Source organism: Pseudopodoces humilis, chromosome 3 (genome assembly GCF_049639895.1).
Source record: "Pseudopodoces humilis isolate 2021_Gansu_Grassland_sample_001 chromosome 3, ASM4963989v1, whole genome shotgun sequence".
NCBI lineage: Eukaryota > Metazoa > Chordata > Aves > Passeriformes > Paridae > Pseudopodoces > Pseudopodoces humilis.
In genome coordinates, this window is record NC_142202.1 from 95,444,488 (window position 1) to 95,463,944 (window position 19,457).

A 19,457-nucleotide genomic window follows, 5' to 3' on the forward strand; every position below is an offset into this window, starting at 1 on the left:
TTTGAATTTTAGGCAAGTTTTATTAATGCTTTCAGTCTCCTCTAGAGCATTCTTGTGTGTAAAGGTTTAGGTCTTTTTTAATTAAAATAAACTATCCAGATACAAAACTTTTGTGTAAACACATGTCTAAGCATGAGGCAACACTGAGATTTATGATACATCAATGACAGTGAAGTAATGCTTCCTTGAAAGAAACAGAAAAAATCCAGATTTCATAGGGACAAGGGTATAATCCTAAAAATAGCTGGTACGGTGTGGCAAGGAAAGACTGGAGACATGATCTGATCTCTACTCATGCTGAAGGCAATGAGCTTTTTTCTATTAACTGTCTGTCAGTGGTGAACGTTATTGAGTTGCTCCATATTACAGCAAATCTTGTTCATGTCTTCTCAGAAGTTGTTAGTGAGCCTTAAAAATGCCTGGAAAGAGTTAACTGACTTTTTACTGTAAAGCTTATTCAACTTACAAAACTTTAACCAGAACTACTGGGTTTCATTAATAAAACAGACTTTTTTCCTTTCTAATCTGAAAGGTCACCATGGAATTGGTGTATAGATATAGCGGTGTCTAGCAAGTATCAGTGCTAACTATGACATGACAGTTATTAGGTCTTACTATTAAATTACATTAACTAACATTATCATAGGGCCGTGCTGACATATCACCAGACCCAAATTAAAAAGTGTTATAAATTAGAAAGATTCTCTATAAAGTTTAAATCAGATGGAGAGGTCAAGCAGACAGAATGCTTTTCTATAATTAGATTGCAATGACTAAACATTTAGGCATTGTTGCCTGCATATTTTCTGGAAGTGATATCAGAAGTCATTAATAGCTGAGGTCTAAGCAGTCTTCCAAAAGTTTAGAGTAGTCAGATTTGGTTTTCTTTGTTCTATGTTGTGTTTTTCAGGGGTTGGTTTTCAAGAATATATTTTGTAGAAGAGTGACTTGAAATGTAAAAGACCTGCAGTTAATGTCTAACTGACAGATGTGACACTGATTTACAGGCAGAAGTTTTTGACCATTTTCAAACACAGTAATATAAAGCAGTACCACTGCTGTCAGCTGAGTGTCTTCTCAGCCAAAAATACCTGCATAAAATATTATTTTAATACTATAATTTACAGTGATGGTTGTCCTCTCAAAAATCATACTTTTTTTTTCAGTCTAAAACATATATGTGCAGTTGGCAAGGGGATACCCTGTGTTTCACAGTCGACTTTGCTCTAGGATTTACCTGTTTTGACAGTAAAACAAAGGTAAGAGTAAAAGAAAAGGAAAACATATCTGTATTGTTTTACATTTATTGAAGTTATCATCTATTGCATTTTCTTTATGTTTATGTCCAGCATTTATTCCTCCAGTATACTGTACTATTTATTTATTTATTTAGCCCTACTGAAATTTAGTCAGTTTGAGACTTGAAAGGGGTGATTATAGCTGTGTAGCATGTAAAGATACATTTTTGTGAAATATATAAAAAAAGTAACTTCCTTTTCAAGTAATAAAAGCAAAGGAAGGTTATATTTAGCAGAGAACTTGGTTTGTTACAATGAAGCAACTTCAAGATTTATAAAAGATTATAAGGAATGAAAAAAATGAGATGTCACCTGATTCTATTTGTTTTGATGCTACAGATATAAAATAGGATTAATTATTCTTCCATCATAAGAAATTTAGGTCATGTCTAAAATAAACAGAATAAAGGCAAATGTTTTTCAAAGTCAGAATCAGAAAGATTACACACACTTATCTTGCAAAACAGTGGTTATATAGAAAGTGTCTACAAGGAATGGTTAATGATACATGCCAGTTTCCAAGCCCTGTCTATAATGCTACTATTTTCTATATAATTTAGTTGTACTTTAATGTATATTTTTCTGTGTGGATTTTAACATTTGTTTGGCAATAGAAATAAACATATATACAAAAAATGTTTCTGCATTGATAGAACTGTGAAGTAGAAGGTCTGTCTTCTCAAATATTTTTTAAAAATAAAAAAAATCAGAAATTTCAGTAGAAATTCTGAGAAAAGAGGGAACACATTGCCTTTTGAAATACTGATACATTATTTAGTTTTTGCATGTTGGCATTTTTTGGGCTTGGAGAAAAAATGCCCCAAAATTTCAAATCTATTGAAATCTTTGTGCAGAGAAATAATGACTAAAATTGCATGAAAATTTAGACTAATTAAGTTAAGTGTGCATCCCATGAAGCAGGAAAAAAATTTCAGAAAATGCTTTTATATACTCTTTTCCTCAGGTTATACTGCATTCTGGAATCTTCCTTCTTGAACTATTATACACATTTTGCACGTAACCACAGATTAACTGTAAGAAGTAATCTCTCTAGCCTATAGAAAGGGTTTCTTTTAAATGTGAAGAATGATTGCATATACTCCCACCTTTAAAATTGTAACCTTACTTTATTAATAGGACTTTATGTCACAGTATCTACCTTCAGTATTGATGAGGAGGAGGATTTGGATGAATCATTGTTGCTTAACTAAGAAGAAACACAATACCAACGTATAGACTGATGCCATTGGTAAACAGTAAAAATTCTGGAGAGCTCAAGTTCATTTATTCTTCATCTGTGTGAGAGATGTTTTCTGCATCCTCAAGCCTGAATGAGGCAGTAATGGGTGACTTCTGCAGTTCATCTTCCCATAATTGTCACCTGAAATTTACTGTGTTTTCCCATATGCATAGCTATTTCAGAATATTTCCTACCAGTGCGAGAAAGATTCTTAAAGTGGTCAAGCAATTAACAGTTCATTAGGGACATAGCAATTTTACTGAAGAATCTATTTTTTCATGGAGTTAATGAAAAAATTTAAGTCTTCTACTGATGCAAAGAATCCTCTTACATCCCAGCAAGTGTTCAAAGGGGATTATTAAAATAAAGGTCAGTCCTCTGTCTGCTCTATGACTCTAAATCTGGATCTCAAATTTTGGACATCCAGCTCATGTACTCATTGAAAAACATTCTTTTTTACATTTTGAAAAACAGTTTTAAAAGAGTCTTCTTATTACAAATTCTGAAATAAAGAGCACAAGAACTTTTCCTTTGGAGTGTGGGTGGTTTACCTGGCTTCCTCCTGAGCTGGGCAAATGAGAGGAAATACAACAAAAGGCTTGTGGGTCAAGATAAAGGCAGGGAGAGGTCACTCACCAGTGACCATCATGGGCAAAACAGACTAATTGGACAAATGAATTTATTGTCAATCAAATCAGAGTATGCTAATAAGAAATAAAAAACAGATCTTAAAACACCTTCCCCCTACCCCTCTCTGTTTTGCAATTTTCTTTATCTCCTCCTCTCCACCAGCACAGCCGGGTTGGGAGCGGGTGCTGTAGCCAGCTCACCACATGTTGTCTCTGCCCCTCTTCCCAACTAAGGAGGAAAGCTCCTCACAGTCTTCTCATGCTCCAGCATGGAGTCCTCCAGAATCCAGCATGAGTCCTTCCCATGAGCTGCAGCTCTTCATGAACTGCTTCAGCATGGGTCCTTCCCACTAGGTGCAATCCTTCAGGAACAGCACCTCCTTTCTCTTCTTCACTGACCATGGTAACTGTAGCGTTTTTTCTCTCTCCTATTCGCACTGGTCTCTCCAGCGCAATAAATGTCTCTTTTAAGAACTTTCCTAGAACAGTTTCTTTCCCTGCATATTTCATTCGAGGCTCTTGATGGGCTTAATTCATTCAGCTTTTATCTTTTTTTGGGCCCATCACTGAGATACTTCTGTAGCCTGCATCTGCTTTATATCTCATTATAGAGATTCTTTTTATCTTGTCAGCTTGGTTGGTTCATCTTCCTCATCCTGTGCCTCCAGCCACTCCAGTATAAAGGAATCCCAAAGTGTGCATTCTCTTCCATCTTCCAGTGCTCTCTATTTCTTGTCTTTCCCACTCGGTGTCAACTGTTGGTAGAGATGATGACTCCAGCAGTGCTTATTATTACTGTATTGTTCCTAAGTTCTTGATTCATCTCCACCTTAGCAGTTATATTACACAGCGAACATTCATCTATCCTAGATGTATAAGACAAACTCATTAAGTTTTGAACACTTTTCAGGTGGTCTAATTAGGCCCTCTGGACCCAGTTAAAATCTGTTTGTGAATATAAAGTTTAAGCAGCATCACAGTGCTGTAGCATACTTCAGTTTTTCTTCATCTGTTATATCTCTCTAAGAAGTTGGTGACATTTATGTCTGCAGGGAACTAGGAGTTTTTAATTTATAGGACATTCCATTTTAAACTACGAGTAGGGTTCTGAAGACCACTAGTAGCACTGGTCTACTTAAAAGAATACCTTGAGAAGAGGCAGGTTGGAAAATGGAACACAGCAAACTCTTTTTCAATGTGTACTTTTAAGATAACCTCCCAAGTATTTCAATTGTGTTTATTCAGCAATGTCCAGGGACTGAAGCACATTTCAACATGTGCAGAGAATTTTTATTAAGATTATAGGCATTAAAGGAAACGTCAGCAGGAAGTCCGGGTGCAAGTTGTTACCTTGTGGGGTTTTTTTTTAATTACACATGTGATGAATAGAAAACACTCAGATAAATACAGAAAATTACCTTGATTTCAAAAATAATTTCCCAATTGTTTTTTTTACAAAATATCTCCATAAATATTACAGCATATCTGTCAATCTAGAATTTTCCAACACTAGTAAGATGCCATACATAAACCTATGGGAGACCAAGAAGCTTAGAAGTCTTTTACAAACCATTATGTAATGTAGGACACGTGTTTATGGTTTCAGAGGCTATGTTCAATAATAATATTTTTGCATTGCTAACGCTTTTTTTAGAATTTCAGACCACTTTTCACACATCAGTAAGTTCAGCTTTGCAATATCTGTGTAATTCACACTTACCTATGTTATGCAAATGAACCAGCTGAAAGAGGAAAGATCAAGATATGGCATGGAATTGTGTTCATACTGAAACTGATACAAATATCCTCATGGATCTTTATGGAATTAAGCTTTTGACATCTTTATGCTGTGTAGGCAATTGAAACATATATATCACAGAGAATTTTAAAATTGTTTAATTAGTGAATTTTAATATTGCAACTTTTGCTTTCACAAAGGGTACAGAAATGTTAATTTTAATTGCACTGCAAAGAACCTTTTCTCATGCACTGCATTACTGCTGAAGTGCTTTATTTTATTACACAAACATTTATCATCATTCTGTAGTTCTAGGTAAAAACATGTAGCAGAGTCCTTAATCAAATTTCTTTTCCTTTAGAATGTGCTGTGGAGGTTTAAATTCTCTCAGCTCAAAGGCTCATCAGATGATGGGAAAACAAGAGTAAAGCTGCTTTTTCAAAATCTAGACACCAAACAAATTGAGACAAAGGTAAGCAACATCCTCTTTTTCAATTCAGTTAAACATGACATAAAATTACTGTCAAAGAATCAGAAATCCCATTCACTGGGACATACACATGTTGAACACACCACAGCTTATCCTTTTTTGCCAGTTCTGTAGAAACTCCACAATACATGGAAGCAATGTAATACCCATAGATTTATTGCACTATTTCTACAAGCCTCTTATTGTTGTGTTGTGATAGTATTTTTCTCTTTCAAAACAATAATTTCTCTGAAGTTATTCTGTCAACCTATAGTAGATACAGTGTCTAAAATCTGCATTTAAAAAAGATAAAAGTAAAATTTGATTTTATTGAATGAAAAATAAACAGTTTATTTGGTGCACTGGCTGGGAAACTCAAATTGGTAAATACATTCAGTTATGTGGTTTTAAAAAGAATTAGGAGAAATTTCGTGTGAAATGACACAGAAGAGGAAGATAAGAGTGTGGTTCAGCTGGGTTTTGGTTGACAAAAGCCAGTGAAACAACTGAAAAAGTATCTGAAGACCTGTGAAAGTTTTCAAATATTCATACCTGGATTTGTACAGGTTAAAGTCACTTCTAAAGTGATATTTTTCTATACTGACCACACACAAAAGATCTGTGTTGCCTATTCTTCTGATGTTCAAAAAATTTTAAGAAGTCCATAACCTTCCTTATTTATCATAAAGTTACAGTACATGCAATATATCTTTCTTTATACATCTGTATTAGTAAACGATTCAGAATTTCATCAGCAAGCTTGACCTGAGTTGCTTCTTGGCTCTACTGTAAAAGATATTATAATATCTGTTACAAAAGGTAAAATGTATAATAATTTGTCTACTAGCAGGACATTTCCACTTCATTTCTCACAGTAGTCCTTGGAGACAGAAAAGGACTAGTGTCTTCATTTTATATGTGATATCTGTTGCAGAGAGCTTACATAACTTGTTTCAGGTTAGACAGGAAGATTGTACTCATGCATAAACTACTTCGTGTATGTCTGTGCATTAAATCATTAGTCCCTGTGTGTGATTAGCCGAGGGCTGAAGTTCCATTGTTTGTAAAATTCTATTACTGTAATAATGTATCATTCCTCTTTCTGTTGTGGTAAACAATCTGATCTTTTAAATTTTATTTAAATGTTACTTTTTGTGAAAATTAGATTGTTTTTAATTGGTTTTACCTGATTTTACTCCTTAGATAGAAAAATTGTAAATTTTAGCATTTTTATGAAAATTTGATTATCTCTAAAATTATTATAAGTGAGTCCTTATGATAATTTTGCAGTAAATTTTCTTCAGGAGACAGATTTGTTAAAACATTAAAAATTATTCTTTTGCATGGCTCTAATGAAAACATCTTGTAATTGGCAAAATTCACAAGAATATTTGTGAGGTACCTTGAAAGTATCAGATGGAAGTTGATATGGGATTGGTTCATACAGAATTCTTAATATCTATGTATCCAAAAGTACATATGAGTTGTAAATGTTGGAAGATTCCAGGAAAAGCTTATTAAAGGCCAGAGGAAAAGCTGATACTAAGTACCTGAGGATTTATCAGCATTTCAGTGATTACACCTTTTACAATTGCCTCTGCAAAGTGGAATTTACCTACTAGGATTTTACATTAAATGGGACTGGGACACAGCTGTGCAACCTCTCAACTTCCAATAACTGGTATATATAATCAATTGTATGCCCACCATCTAAATGGTATGATTTCTTAGACTTGAGAGTTACAGGCTGGCTGGAAAATGCCCAGCCCATAGTTCAGTCTAGTATTTGCCTCTGCTTATTGCACTGAAAGAAATTTCATAGGGCCAGATGGTGCAATACAGTGAAATGCAGCCAACAATGAGAAACAAGAATGTTATCAAAAAATAGAAATTTCATTTTTCCTGTGTAAATGAGCCACTATGCAAGAAAGAGAGTTTGATGCAAATGACTAATGTTCCCTTGGTGGAAAACAGAGAATCAAGGTTGCAAAAGAAATTTCCAGACTATGTCTAATTTTATATTATTATGAATTCTTGGGGGGGTAGGGGTGGGTAAAAAAAAATCACAGTTGGGAATTCTATTTTTGTTTCTTGTTTACTAGCTAGATGTGATGTTTCTTCTCCTATTTTGACTTCTAAATTTTAAGCCAAGGACATCTTCCTTTGCATTTTAATTTTAGGTGAACAATACATTCTTCCATTTAAAAAGCTGTCTGTTGAAAGGAGATAATAAAGAAAAGATTCCTGTTTCTCCTTCAGGTTCTTCATATTCCCTACAACTTCCTATAGTTTCCCACTAAAGTACTTCCCTGAACCTATCCTTAGTATTGAGAAATTACAAGTAATAATAGTAGGTATTTGTTGACCAAATTTTCCAGGTTGCTCTAAAAAAAGAAAAAAAATAAGATTAATACTTTCAAGTTTGTATTGATGCTTTATTCCCCTTTGCTAAACAGTAGGTATATATCTGGAAGATAAGACTATTTTCCCAAGCATATTTTAATTGAGCATTTCCTTTTTCTTTTCATCTTACTTAACCTCAAATATTTATTGAAGAAAGGTAAGAAACCATTCCCTTTTCATATTAGTCTCAAATATTTATTGAAGAAAGAAACCATTGTGATCAATAGAGTATTGTGAGCCATATTGAAGTAGATGTTGCTGGTCTCACAAATTCTTATCTATTACAAGAAGATAATTTAAGAGCCCTGAATATTCTTCTCATCCATGATATGGCAGCTAAGCCATGCTATACTTGTTGAGATATTGAACCAAATTTAGAATTTTGATTTCCATTTTGACTTGGATGTTATCTGGAGCTAAAACCTGGGTATCTTTATTTGGGCTTTTAACCTGATAAAAAACCCAACCCAAACCAACTAACGAACAAACAAAAACAGAAAACAAAAACAACAACAAAACCAAAAACAAACAAGCAAACAGACAAAAAACCCACAATAACTAAAAAGAAAATCAGTCTGATTGGAAAACATATGTTGAATAATACAATGGTAATAGTTCTGCTCTGGTCAACAAATACACTGAGGCTTACCAATATCTTCAAAGTCATGAAATGCACAGGGCACAATAACTCTGTCAGCATCTCCATTATTTTTGCCTTTTATGTGCTACAGGCTCATGTCTTGTTCTAATAGTGACTCAACAGCTCTCAGAAGTTCTCTGTAAAATTGCATGCATGGTAATAACGCAACACGCCTGTCAAGGTGTTTATGATATGTAATAAATCCAACTCTCCTAGTGGGTAGATGAAATAAGAGCATATATTTTTCTTCCTTGGTTCTGTACATACAGTGAAGGAGGTCAGTGCAGTGTGCTCATTTTTTATAATTTCAGTACCAGCAGGAGGTTTTGCAGTCTTGTCCTCCCACTGCTTTAATCCAACCTTTTGTGTTCTTCTCACAGTGTCTTCCTTCTAGTGCTTTTGTTGTACTTAATCTGCTTATTATGGTACATACAGTAAACTGAAATAGCTTCAGATATTGAAATATTAGACATGCACAGATTCTCCTTAAAAACTGACAATCTCAATTAAAGAAAAAAAGCAAACTCATATAATGAAATCAAGTATAAGGATGCTTGTCGAGATGAAAAACGAGGGATGGGGCCACCGTGCTATTTAAGATGATTTATTGCTTAAGTAAGCCAGATAAGATATCAGTCTCAAAGGCATGAGATTTGGAGAGAAGCAACAAGTCAGCCATAGCTTAAAGGTAGTCACAGGTTTCTTCTTCACACAGCAATATATAACATTTTGGTCCAATAGACAACACAAAATTTGTTTCTGCTTAATAACCTATCACATTTGCCTAATTTTGCCTAATTTTTGTCTTTCAGCCAATAAACTGATAGGTCACATACCCATACACACCTTTATTATAGCTTCTAGATCCTTAGCCTACCCTATAAGTCACATTATTACAGCTTAAACTTCTTACTATTTTATCTAATATAATTTCTTACTTACTCAAGGCGTATTCTTACTTACAATTATAGGAGCATGAGTTGTTTTTTTTTTTTTTTAATTAATGTTTGTGTACCTTTATCATTACATTAACCCAAGCTCTTTCCAAGGCTGCTGATTCAACCCTTCAGCTTCTGTGGAAGCTTCTATTTTTCCATTTCCCACAAGTGCTGTTAGATGATATAGCACAAATAAAATTACCAGTTACTCATCTGCCTGACTGAGCACAGAGAGAAATGCTACTTTAAAAAAAGTAATCTATCAGAGCAATGTATTTGTTTGAAAGAAGTGTCATGGTGTTGTTTTCTAGGAAGAATTCATACTACATTCCAAAGCTAAAAAGGCTAAATTTCCACCTATAAAACTGTATTCAAGATAGCAAAGAGACATATTGTGTCCGAGTCTTCAGACTATGTAACATCTACATTTTCACAAGTCAGAAAGGCATCCTTATCTTTTACTAAATCCAAATTCTCAAACTAACCACCAGTCAAGGTCTTCCCCTTCCCCTATTGTAATCTACATGCAAGCAAATCCCCACCCTAGTTTATCCTTAGATTTGTGTGACTGTTCCTCATTATCTACAGCTAACTAGCTGGCTGCAGGATTGCAAAGACAGTCAGCACAGGCATCAAACATCCCTCAGACACAGAGCTCCACAGTCTTACCCCATTAGTGGACTTCTGGATCATATACTACTGTGACAAGCTGAATTTCTGGAAGTCCTGGTGCATGAGGCCTCATATGAGCCCCACCTTTCTGATGCCACCATAGGAGGCCACATCTAACTGAGGCCTGCAAGACAACATCTCCAGAGCTCTGCTCCTGTTTTATGATCGCAGATGATTGCTCTCACTGCACAAACCTAACATTAAATAGTGAAGATGTGAGAGACAAGAGAGGATCAGCTGGTAAACTGCATGAGGAGTGCTTATATGCAACACATTTTGCTTTCCAACTCTGTAATAACTTTCAGAATTGACACCATGCTTGAAAATAATCCAAAAAGGGAAGACTTGCAGTATTACCTGTAGAAAATAGTGTTGTTGTTACATAAAATACAGGTTTAGTGTTACTGCTAGTCTTCCACCTCTATGTAGATTGTATCTTACAGAAACAAGAGCATGTTAGTATTCAAAAGGTTATTCACAACAGATTAGATGACTTCTCTCAGATACTGAGGAGGGGCTACTGGAGTTTGATGCTCTGAACTGCGATGGAAACAGAGGACTCTGCATCTGGGACATTGGGAAAGACTAACTCACAGTGATAAGATGTTCCTGTCTTTGCCCTTTTCTAAACCCAGAGCTCTCCAAATAATATTGTTAGAACAGTCTGAAATCCTGCCTGCAGTACATGTTAGGTTACCTCTGTTTGCTTGTATCCATAAACATTTATAGATTGGAAGTGCATAAAGCTGGAGTTGAGAAATGGGAATTCTGTGAAAGGCTCCCTTCTCTCTGTTTGCCTGTGTTTGGTCATTGTGTCAAATGTCAGAACCTAAGGTGAAATTGCTGGGTGATTTCAGTTGATTTTGGAGCAAATCTAAGATTAATGGAAATGGTCATATTTTTTAATTTCTTGGTTTTGAAGATGGAATTTCAGTAGATGTAAAACATTTGATTGAGCCAAAACTTACGTATTGAGGCCTGTATTATTTCATATTTCATTAATAATCATGACTATGTACCAAATTTTAGTTTTATACAACTTAGATAAAGAGATTTAAATAGTGGCATTGCACGGATTTTTCCTGGAAGTATTTATATTAATTTGTATTAATATTTAAAGTCAACATCTGCTATCAATAATATGTATTTTAAGAAACTTCTATATTTTCTCATCAAATGTCAGTTAAATGTCATTTAAAATGGAAACAACAGGAGCATTTTGCTCCCAAAATTTATGATAAAGATGACATGTGGTTAAATACACTCACACTTTATTTTGCTCCGCTATGGCTTCTCTATCAGTTTCAGTCCCTTCAGGTGTGTTACCTGCTCTGCTATGGAGCACCTCTTGCTTCACTGGCCTTGCTTACCTTTTTGGGGAACTTTCTGCCCTTTCTTACATATATTTTCCCTGATGTACCGCTGCCTCACTGTGGGGCTCAGCTGTGCCTGGTGGTGCATTAGTTGAACCTGTCTAGAACCTTCTGTATGTGACACAGACTTTCCTTGAAGAGGCTGTGCCTGCAGATCCCTCTACTCCCAAAAATTTTCCAGTTGTGCCCCAAATAGGCTCACAAAATCATGCCCCAAAAATACTAATGAATAATTCATTAGTAGTAAGGGCCACTTGTGCCTAGTAAATAGGGTTTATATCCTATATAAATAATATAAATATAACATAACATAACAATATCCTGGCCTTGGATAAAAAATTATGTGATGGTTAGCTATTCTGGAGCAGTAAGCTTGAATTCCAAATATTCTGTTTGGGCCAGTTTTGTTTAGAACACACTACAGAGTTCTGTTACAGAAAAAGCAGAAGTCTAGTGCTTTATTTTTTTGCTTAAAAACAAGCATAGGGAGTGTGCCTCAACAAACAACTAGTTAGCCATCAGACTGGTAAAAATAGTCTTCTACTCAAACCAAAAACTGTCTCGGGTGTCCCCACAATATATTTACCAGCTGCAGACTTCACACATAGTGGTGTAACTTAAATTGAACACGTTTTTTACATTATATTTGTTTTTACTATATTTACATGTCATTGTATCAGAATATCTATTACTGTCTGGGTTCATAGGGAAAAAGAAGGTTAACTTGTGCACACAAGATTAAATATGTTGTAAAAAGCAAACAAATCTGAGAACTGTTTGGGAATAATTCTGCCTTTCCTTGTGAATCAATGTGTATGAATTTCATACCCAGCCATGTTTGTTTCTCAGGTGTGGTGTGTGGTGTGACTTCACCTTATCTTTCACCCTGCCTCTGGCTTCACATCTCTCCTTCAGAGGCTGACAAAAGATGTGATCTCCTCCCCCTATCTACTTGATACCACATCATCCTCAAACAGCCTTAATTTGTCAAATACTTTAATAATGTTCAACAATGCCAAGTACCAAGTCCTGCCCTTGTAAACCATGCAGCATGTTTTGGATGTCACAGCAGCTCCAGGAAGTGCTACAGGCTGGGTCAGAGGGGCTGGAAAGCTGCCTGGAGAGGGAAACGATCTGAGGATGCTGGTTAACCACAGCTAAAGAGCCAGTGTGCCCAGGTGGCCAAGAAGGCAAATGGCATCCTGGCCTGAGTCAGCGATAGTGTGGCCAGCAGGAGCAGGGCAGGGATTGTCCCCCTGTACTCAGCACTCATGAGGCCACACCTTGAGTGCTGTGTCCAGTTCTGGGCCACTCACTTCAAGAAAGGCAACAGAGCTGGTTAAGGATCACACAGGCATGTCGTTTTGAGGAGTGGCTGAAGGAGCTGAGAATTTTTAGCTTGGAGAAAAGGGGTCTCAGGGAAGGTCTTGCCACTCTCTACAATTGCCTGAAACAAGTTACAAGTGATAGGACAAAAGGAAATGGCCTTACCTTGTGCCAGGGGAAGTTTAGAATGGGTATTAAGAAAAATTTATTCACCAAAAGGGTTGTCAAGCACTGGAATAGACTACGTAGGGAATGTTGAATCACACCATCCCAGGAGATAAGTCAAGTGTAGATATGGCATGGTTTACTGGTAGACTTGGCAGTGCTGGGTTAATTGTTGGACTCAACGATCTTCAAGATCTTTTCCAACCTGAATTATTCTATGTTACAATATTTGAATGTTCTTTCAAGTTGACTGATTTCATTGTCCAAGCTGAGTACAATGTAAACAATAGAGTAGCAAAGAGTGAAAACTAAATTTACACGTGGCACTGCCTGTTAACAAGGTATGGATATACAGCTTTTATTCTTAACTATTTTAATTTTGCAGTTTCCTATAAAACCTCAATTCTCCTGTAAAGGCCATTATTTTTTTCTAAGTAGCCTGGTCTGTGTTCATGTAAAATGTTCATAAACCTGAAATGAATTCAAATTTTCTCTTTTTTTTTCTCTTACTTTCAGGAACTTGAATTTCAGGATCTGACGGCAGTTTTACACTGTATTCACTCCTTTATAGCAGCAAAAGTGGCATCTGTGGATCCAGTATTCATAGACAGTCAGAGTATTGCAAGAAAATATATGTACAGTAACTGATACTAGGATTATATGTTGTGACTATGGAAAATAAATTATTTTCTTAACAAAAGTAGTTATTTCATTCACAATATTGCAACTTTGTGATTTTATAAGAAGCTTATAATTGTGTTATCTGTAATGTTAAGAGTTTTCACAATCTGATAATTATTTTGAATCTATGAGTGAAAAAATACTAAGTCAAACAGTTTGTTATATTCAGTATTAATCTAAAATTCTAAGTGAATATTCATTCAGTAATATTTGTAGAATCATTTTGATTTCTGCTCTCATGATGATACATTCTCCCCTTTATTAGATAGTAATGTGGAGTAACATTTCAAAAGTGTATGTCCAAAATTTGGCCTCTAAATCTCTTTTGAAAAATACTGGGCATACAGACAATCACGACAGTCTTCACTGTAGAAAAGAAGTAATTATGGAAGACAACTGCTGTACAAATTGAACTTCCATCTTCCTTTTATATGTTTGAAAAATTGTAGTTCCATGGTTGGGTTCTGTCAAGGCCTGAGATTTTAGCTCTTGCAAAACACTGAATACTAAATAATTTCAGATCCAGGAACAAAGTTAAGCACACACTTGGCTCTGAGAATACTCAGTAGCCCCAGTGTATGTGCAAGGTAATGTTAAGTATGTATTTAAGTATCATGGTAGATCAACTGTGAAGAGCTTTAGACTCAACTAAGAAGCCTGACTATAGACACTTAGTTTTAAGAAACTTGCCATAGGGTTTTCTTATCTTTTAATAAAACTTCCATGATCCATTTGTTTATTCATTCACAGATTGACTTGACACCTATCCTGTATGCTTGGGAACAGCTTTTATGTGGAGTAAAATGCTTCCAAGATAAGATGAACATAAAATACAAATATTTTTCTGAGACATCTGTGTTTCTTTTTCCTGTAGCTTTAACCTTTACTTATAGTCAAGCAAAGTGGATTTTATCATTGCTGAGGAAACAACATTGTTTTACTTTTGACATATACTTAACCTTCCTTCTGAAATCATAATCTTAAATGCATAGATAATTCTTCCTGCTATTGAAAAAATTATTAAAAAATAAGTAATTTTGTTCTTAGGACATATTCCCTGTAAGTCATACCAGATATTGCGGGTTTTTGTAATAGAAGTTTTAGTTTTTCTCACTTGTATTTTTGAGGCAGCATCAAGAAAATAAAACAATCAAAATCAAACAAGCAGAATATCTTAAGTATGGATAAGGAGTGAATTCATCAAAGTCCTCCCTAAATTTTAGGAGTCTTGTCAGATGTCCTGCTAAAGTTGTGGCCTAAAGTTACTGTATCCAAATGAAAAGAGGTTGGCGCCTTTGAAAGGTCTCAAGAGAGGAGTGTTTTTTACATAAACTTAGTGCTTAAGTTTAGTCAGCTAAATTCTCTCCTTCAGGTCTTCAGCTGTCTTGGCAGACTGAGGGGCACTTGCTTCCAACAGATGCTTCTCTGTCCACCTAAAGCTTAGGCACAAAGAAAGTGTCTAATGCAGGTGATTTATTCCCACCAGAAGGATTACTTGTTTCTAAGTGTTATCCATCGAGAAATTAATTTGAGCAGTGTGGACTCTTTTTCTAATTCCAGTGTTGTTTAAGGTTCCAGTATTGTTTGCAATGAGGCATAGTACGAGTGCTAGCTTCTGGTAAAACAGTATTTAGCAAATGCGATAAATATTTTTTATTATTTTTAATAAATCCTTAGAGCCATTATTGCATTGTTAACAGACATTTTTGTAATGCAATTTTATAATAATTTTATTTCAAGAAAAAAATTTAAAACCTTTTCTTTTTTGAATGAGCATTTATTGAAAATGTTTCATTTAATTCTCAGCCTTTTTTATTTTCAGCTCATTGTATTTACCAAGGTTTTAACATTTACAAATCACCGCATTAACATTACAATATCTTTCTTACAACCAATTCTCAATTCAGTTTATTAGCATGAATAATTAAAAACGTCACAGTTTCTGCAGGATGAAGAATTAATTCAGTTTTGATTTTCTAATATTTTCTTAAAAAGTTCAGTACTAACATGTTAGTTACAGTAGAAAACTCTACCAGCTAGTGCTGAACTGGTACTACAGTCAGACATCTTGACTTAATGTTTTAAGTACCGTTTGATTACAAACTAACATATCTCCCCAAATACTGTAAAAAAACCTTAAAACAAATTAGGCCAAATTTATTAAGTAATCTTTCATTTCTACCAAAAAATAAAGTTTTGCAATTCAAAAAGAGCATTTTTCCAAAACTGATTTTTTTTCCAGAGCAGCTGGATATTTCACTTTTTCATTAGCACTTTCAAATCTCTTATATGAAGTCGCGTATGCTGATTTTAATTAATTTTGTTATTTGCTTAATGGAATTTCTAAATTATTTTAGTCTTTTGATAAGCTGCTTTTTTTGCAAGACAGTAGATTTATTCTGTATGTCCAAATCAATCTCAAGGAATATTAGAGAAAAAATTTTATTAATTCACCCTCTGAAATTTACCATTGTATTTTAAAAATAATTCTCCAAATATATTTTTTAATGAGGAACTTGAAGATTCCTATTAGCTCACTTGCTTTTTCCTTTCACATTCTGCAACAGTCTCAAGGCAGGGACTAAAGGCCAGTTTTTTGAGGAAGTTGCCAGAGCCTGGAATAAAACTAATGGATTGCCAGTTACTCAGCTGTTATATAGGCTGTGTAGGACTTCCACAGCACCTTGCATTTCTTAGTCATATAACATGTATTTGAAGATATTGCACTCCCAGTTTGTTTGGTTGCTTATGTTTCTTTGTCAGATTTTTAATCATCAGTAAAGCATATTCGTTAGTCATTGCCCTCAGAATGTGGATCATACATCATGCATGTGTTTTATTCTGTCAAAGTTTTGATTATTTGCACCACATTTCAGCTCACTAAACACCTCAAAATAGAAAAATACTAGGATTCACAAATAGATCTGCTGGTAGATACCTTCCCAAGTCAACCCTCAGGAATCGCAGGCTGATTCAGAGGACACCTGCTTTAGGCTTTTCAAATGTCAAATATTTAATTTCTAATGAGATCATAAAACAAATTTTATTATTCTTTGTTAATACTTGTGATATATTAAGCTTTAGTCTTGCTACCTCATTATGTATTTGTTCATAGTTCTTTATTTTTTCCCTAGGGAGGCAAGTGTCCCAGAATTGAATAAGGAGTAGGAAAAGACAAGCATTTGCTAAAGCACTACCATAAACAGCAGGCTAGGGAAGGAAGCATGAAAACATAGAGTTATAAAAGTGGACCCCATCACAAAATCAAGATAGCCGCTTGTGATTAGAAATCAGTAAAAAGAGGACAGTCTCTGTGTGTCCAAATTATCTTTATGCCTTTATTTAAACTCAATACTTGGTTAAAAGGCTAAAAATAATCCCATCTACAAACATGATTTTGAGCAAATGGGTAGTACTGTTAATTGAAATTAGTACAAGTCTCATCAGTGACTTATAAATTAAGGAGTGGTACAGCCTGGACTTAGGCACTGGACTTGAATCATACCGATGATTTGTTAATATAATTTCAGACAGTTTTTGCTATAACATGAGTAAAATCTGCAGAAAAAAATTTTATTCACAATCAAACTGAAGTCATCTGAGCTCTGTTCTCAGTTCATGGTTTGGTTGTGCTACCCTGTTGAAAACACCAGAGCATTTAATAGAGGGAACATGGCTAGGCTATGCCAGATGGCCCCCGGGGAAAAAACAAGCCCTGACAATTATAGTTATAAATTTATATGTTACCAGAGCATTTCAGTGACTTAATCTGACTTAAAATATTTTGTTTTATTTTTGCCTGTAATCATAAAGCCTGGGAGGCTGAAGCTGTGCTGATCCAAAGCTCAAGTTGTGGAAATCTGACTGAATTCTTCTAAGGCTAGGATCTTAGAAAAAATATTTCAAAATTATTCTCAGTCTTGAGCCAGTCGGCCTGAAGCTTAAAAAATAATTCTCTGGGGGAGGAACACTAAGCTCTAGAACCATTTTGCAACCATTAATCCAAACTCCTGTGTTCTGTCTGAACTACATTAATTCATAAGTAACTTCAGACAAGGCATGCCCTTTCCACAAAACCTTTAATGTGTAGTCTGATCTTTGTAGTGGCCTAAGCAGAATTTAAAACTGGCTGAATTTCTGTTTAAGTACATCTCCATAAATGGTTCTATCAAAATACTGTCAGTATTTTATAACACTTTTTTGCCCACCTGAGTATCTCCTCTCACAGTGCTCAAAGTGAGGTGTGTATAATGGTAATGCAATTTTTCTGCTTTTTGTTTATTCTGTGGTTGATTTTCTTTTTAATATAGTTTGCCTGTGTCCTCCAGTAAGCTTTTTCAGAGCAAAGAAGGTCAGTGTCAGGAATGAAGTATTTTTCTCCATGCTCTTATGAGTGGCAAAGTGGGGATTTCTGTCCATCTTTCCTGTGCATGAGCAATGGGACAAGGCACTTCAAAAATGGAAGCAGGGGAGGAATGGACAGACAGACCATGAAATCTTAAAAAATGCCTTCACTTAGGTATGCAAGCTAAAAATACCTCTTGGAACTCATTTGATTCATTTTTGGAACTTTATCAGGAAATTAATATTTTAGTGTAGTTCTCTTACTTTGAGTTTCTATCCACTCAGTTATGGATGCTGAAGAGTTAAAGACTGCAAAGAAATATGTAAAATGTATCATGTAATCATGTTGGGGTTTTTTTAACCTATGCTTCAAAAATGTTTAGATACTTTTGTGTTGAAGTATGTAAAGAAGCAATTATCTTTTGTGAAGTAAAGATCTTGTAACTTTATTAAGTGCAAAACACATTTGTGTAGCATGCAAGATAAAATCAAATATGCATTCTAATATGGCTCAGCCACAAAAAATTCTTAAGTAAAGTATTTTTAGGAAATTTGAAGTTATCAAGCTCCATGGACATGAGCCAAAATCTACTGCTGTTTTAAGTCCCGATAAATTATGCAGGACTTTGCCTGAAAGAAAGATACATGATTTTAAATAATAAATAGAGCCTACATGTTCACTTAAAGGATTCATTCCTATTGAAAAAAACAGCTGACTGGGAATCAAAATCAGAACTATTTGGGCTGAAAGCCATAATCTTTTTTTTTTTGGAACAGCTGTCATGATGCCCTGTACAAGTTGCACTTACGCAGGTATTCCGACCTCAAGTTTAAATGGATCACAGACTTTTTTTCAGTGCAAGGACATGATCTATTGTGCAAGTATATACATCAGGAGGTGTGAGTGGCAGAAACATCTCAGTTGAATAGATATCTAAGATTGCAAGACAACCAAGCAAGGAAAGGAAGTTAAATGTAAGAACTTTATATGTCTTTCCTCCCTACCAACAATTCTTGGAACATTATTTCTGTTATATTCTTAGACTAACTTACTGTTTTTTTACAAGTCTTTAAATTCCCAACTATAATGGAAATGTCATACTCAATGCTTATTAATGAATTAATGTAGCAATTAGGTATCCAGTCTATGTTAATCATCTGGTCTCAACTGATAACCAGTAAATCCAAAGGAGTGCTTTATTCCTTCCTGCAATAGATGCCGAAAACCAGTGGACTGAATAATGTTCTGAGAAGTCATCTTTCTCCATCAACAAGCTATACTACTGCACAGATTTTTGACAGTTCAATTTTCTATCGATAGGTTTAATATCAGATTTATGTCCCAATGCAATAAAAAGTAGCAATAATTAGCAGTGTTGCAGGATTGTGAGAATAAAATAAAACAATCCTGACGTGAAAGAAATTTAAATCAGAAGTTTGTCATCCCATGTAACTGGCAGAGGGGAGGGAAGAAAAGGTCTTAGCCTGTTTTTCCAGCTAGGAGTTACTACCTGGGGCTTAGAAGATATTTCTAAAATAGA

General features: G+C 34.9%; 1 protein-coding gene across 1 annotated transcript in view; it reads left to right on the forward strand.

The window, feature by feature from the left end:
• The window catches only part of SNTG2 (syntrophin gamma 2), a 133,487-nt gene extending 119,948 nt beyond the window's left edge, over positions 1–13,539 (forward strand). The window contains exons 15-17 of the mRNA XM_088052630.1: positions 1,167–1,259; positions 5,267–5,377; positions 13,408–13,539. Of these exons, the coding sequence (XP_087908756.1) occupies positions 1,167–1,259; positions 5,267–5,377; positions 13,408–13,539 (336 nt within the window). The remainder of the gene's footprint in view (positions 1–1,166; positions 1,260–5,266; positions 5,378–13,407) is intronic.
• Positions 13,540–19,457: the final 5,918 nt, after the last annotated feature.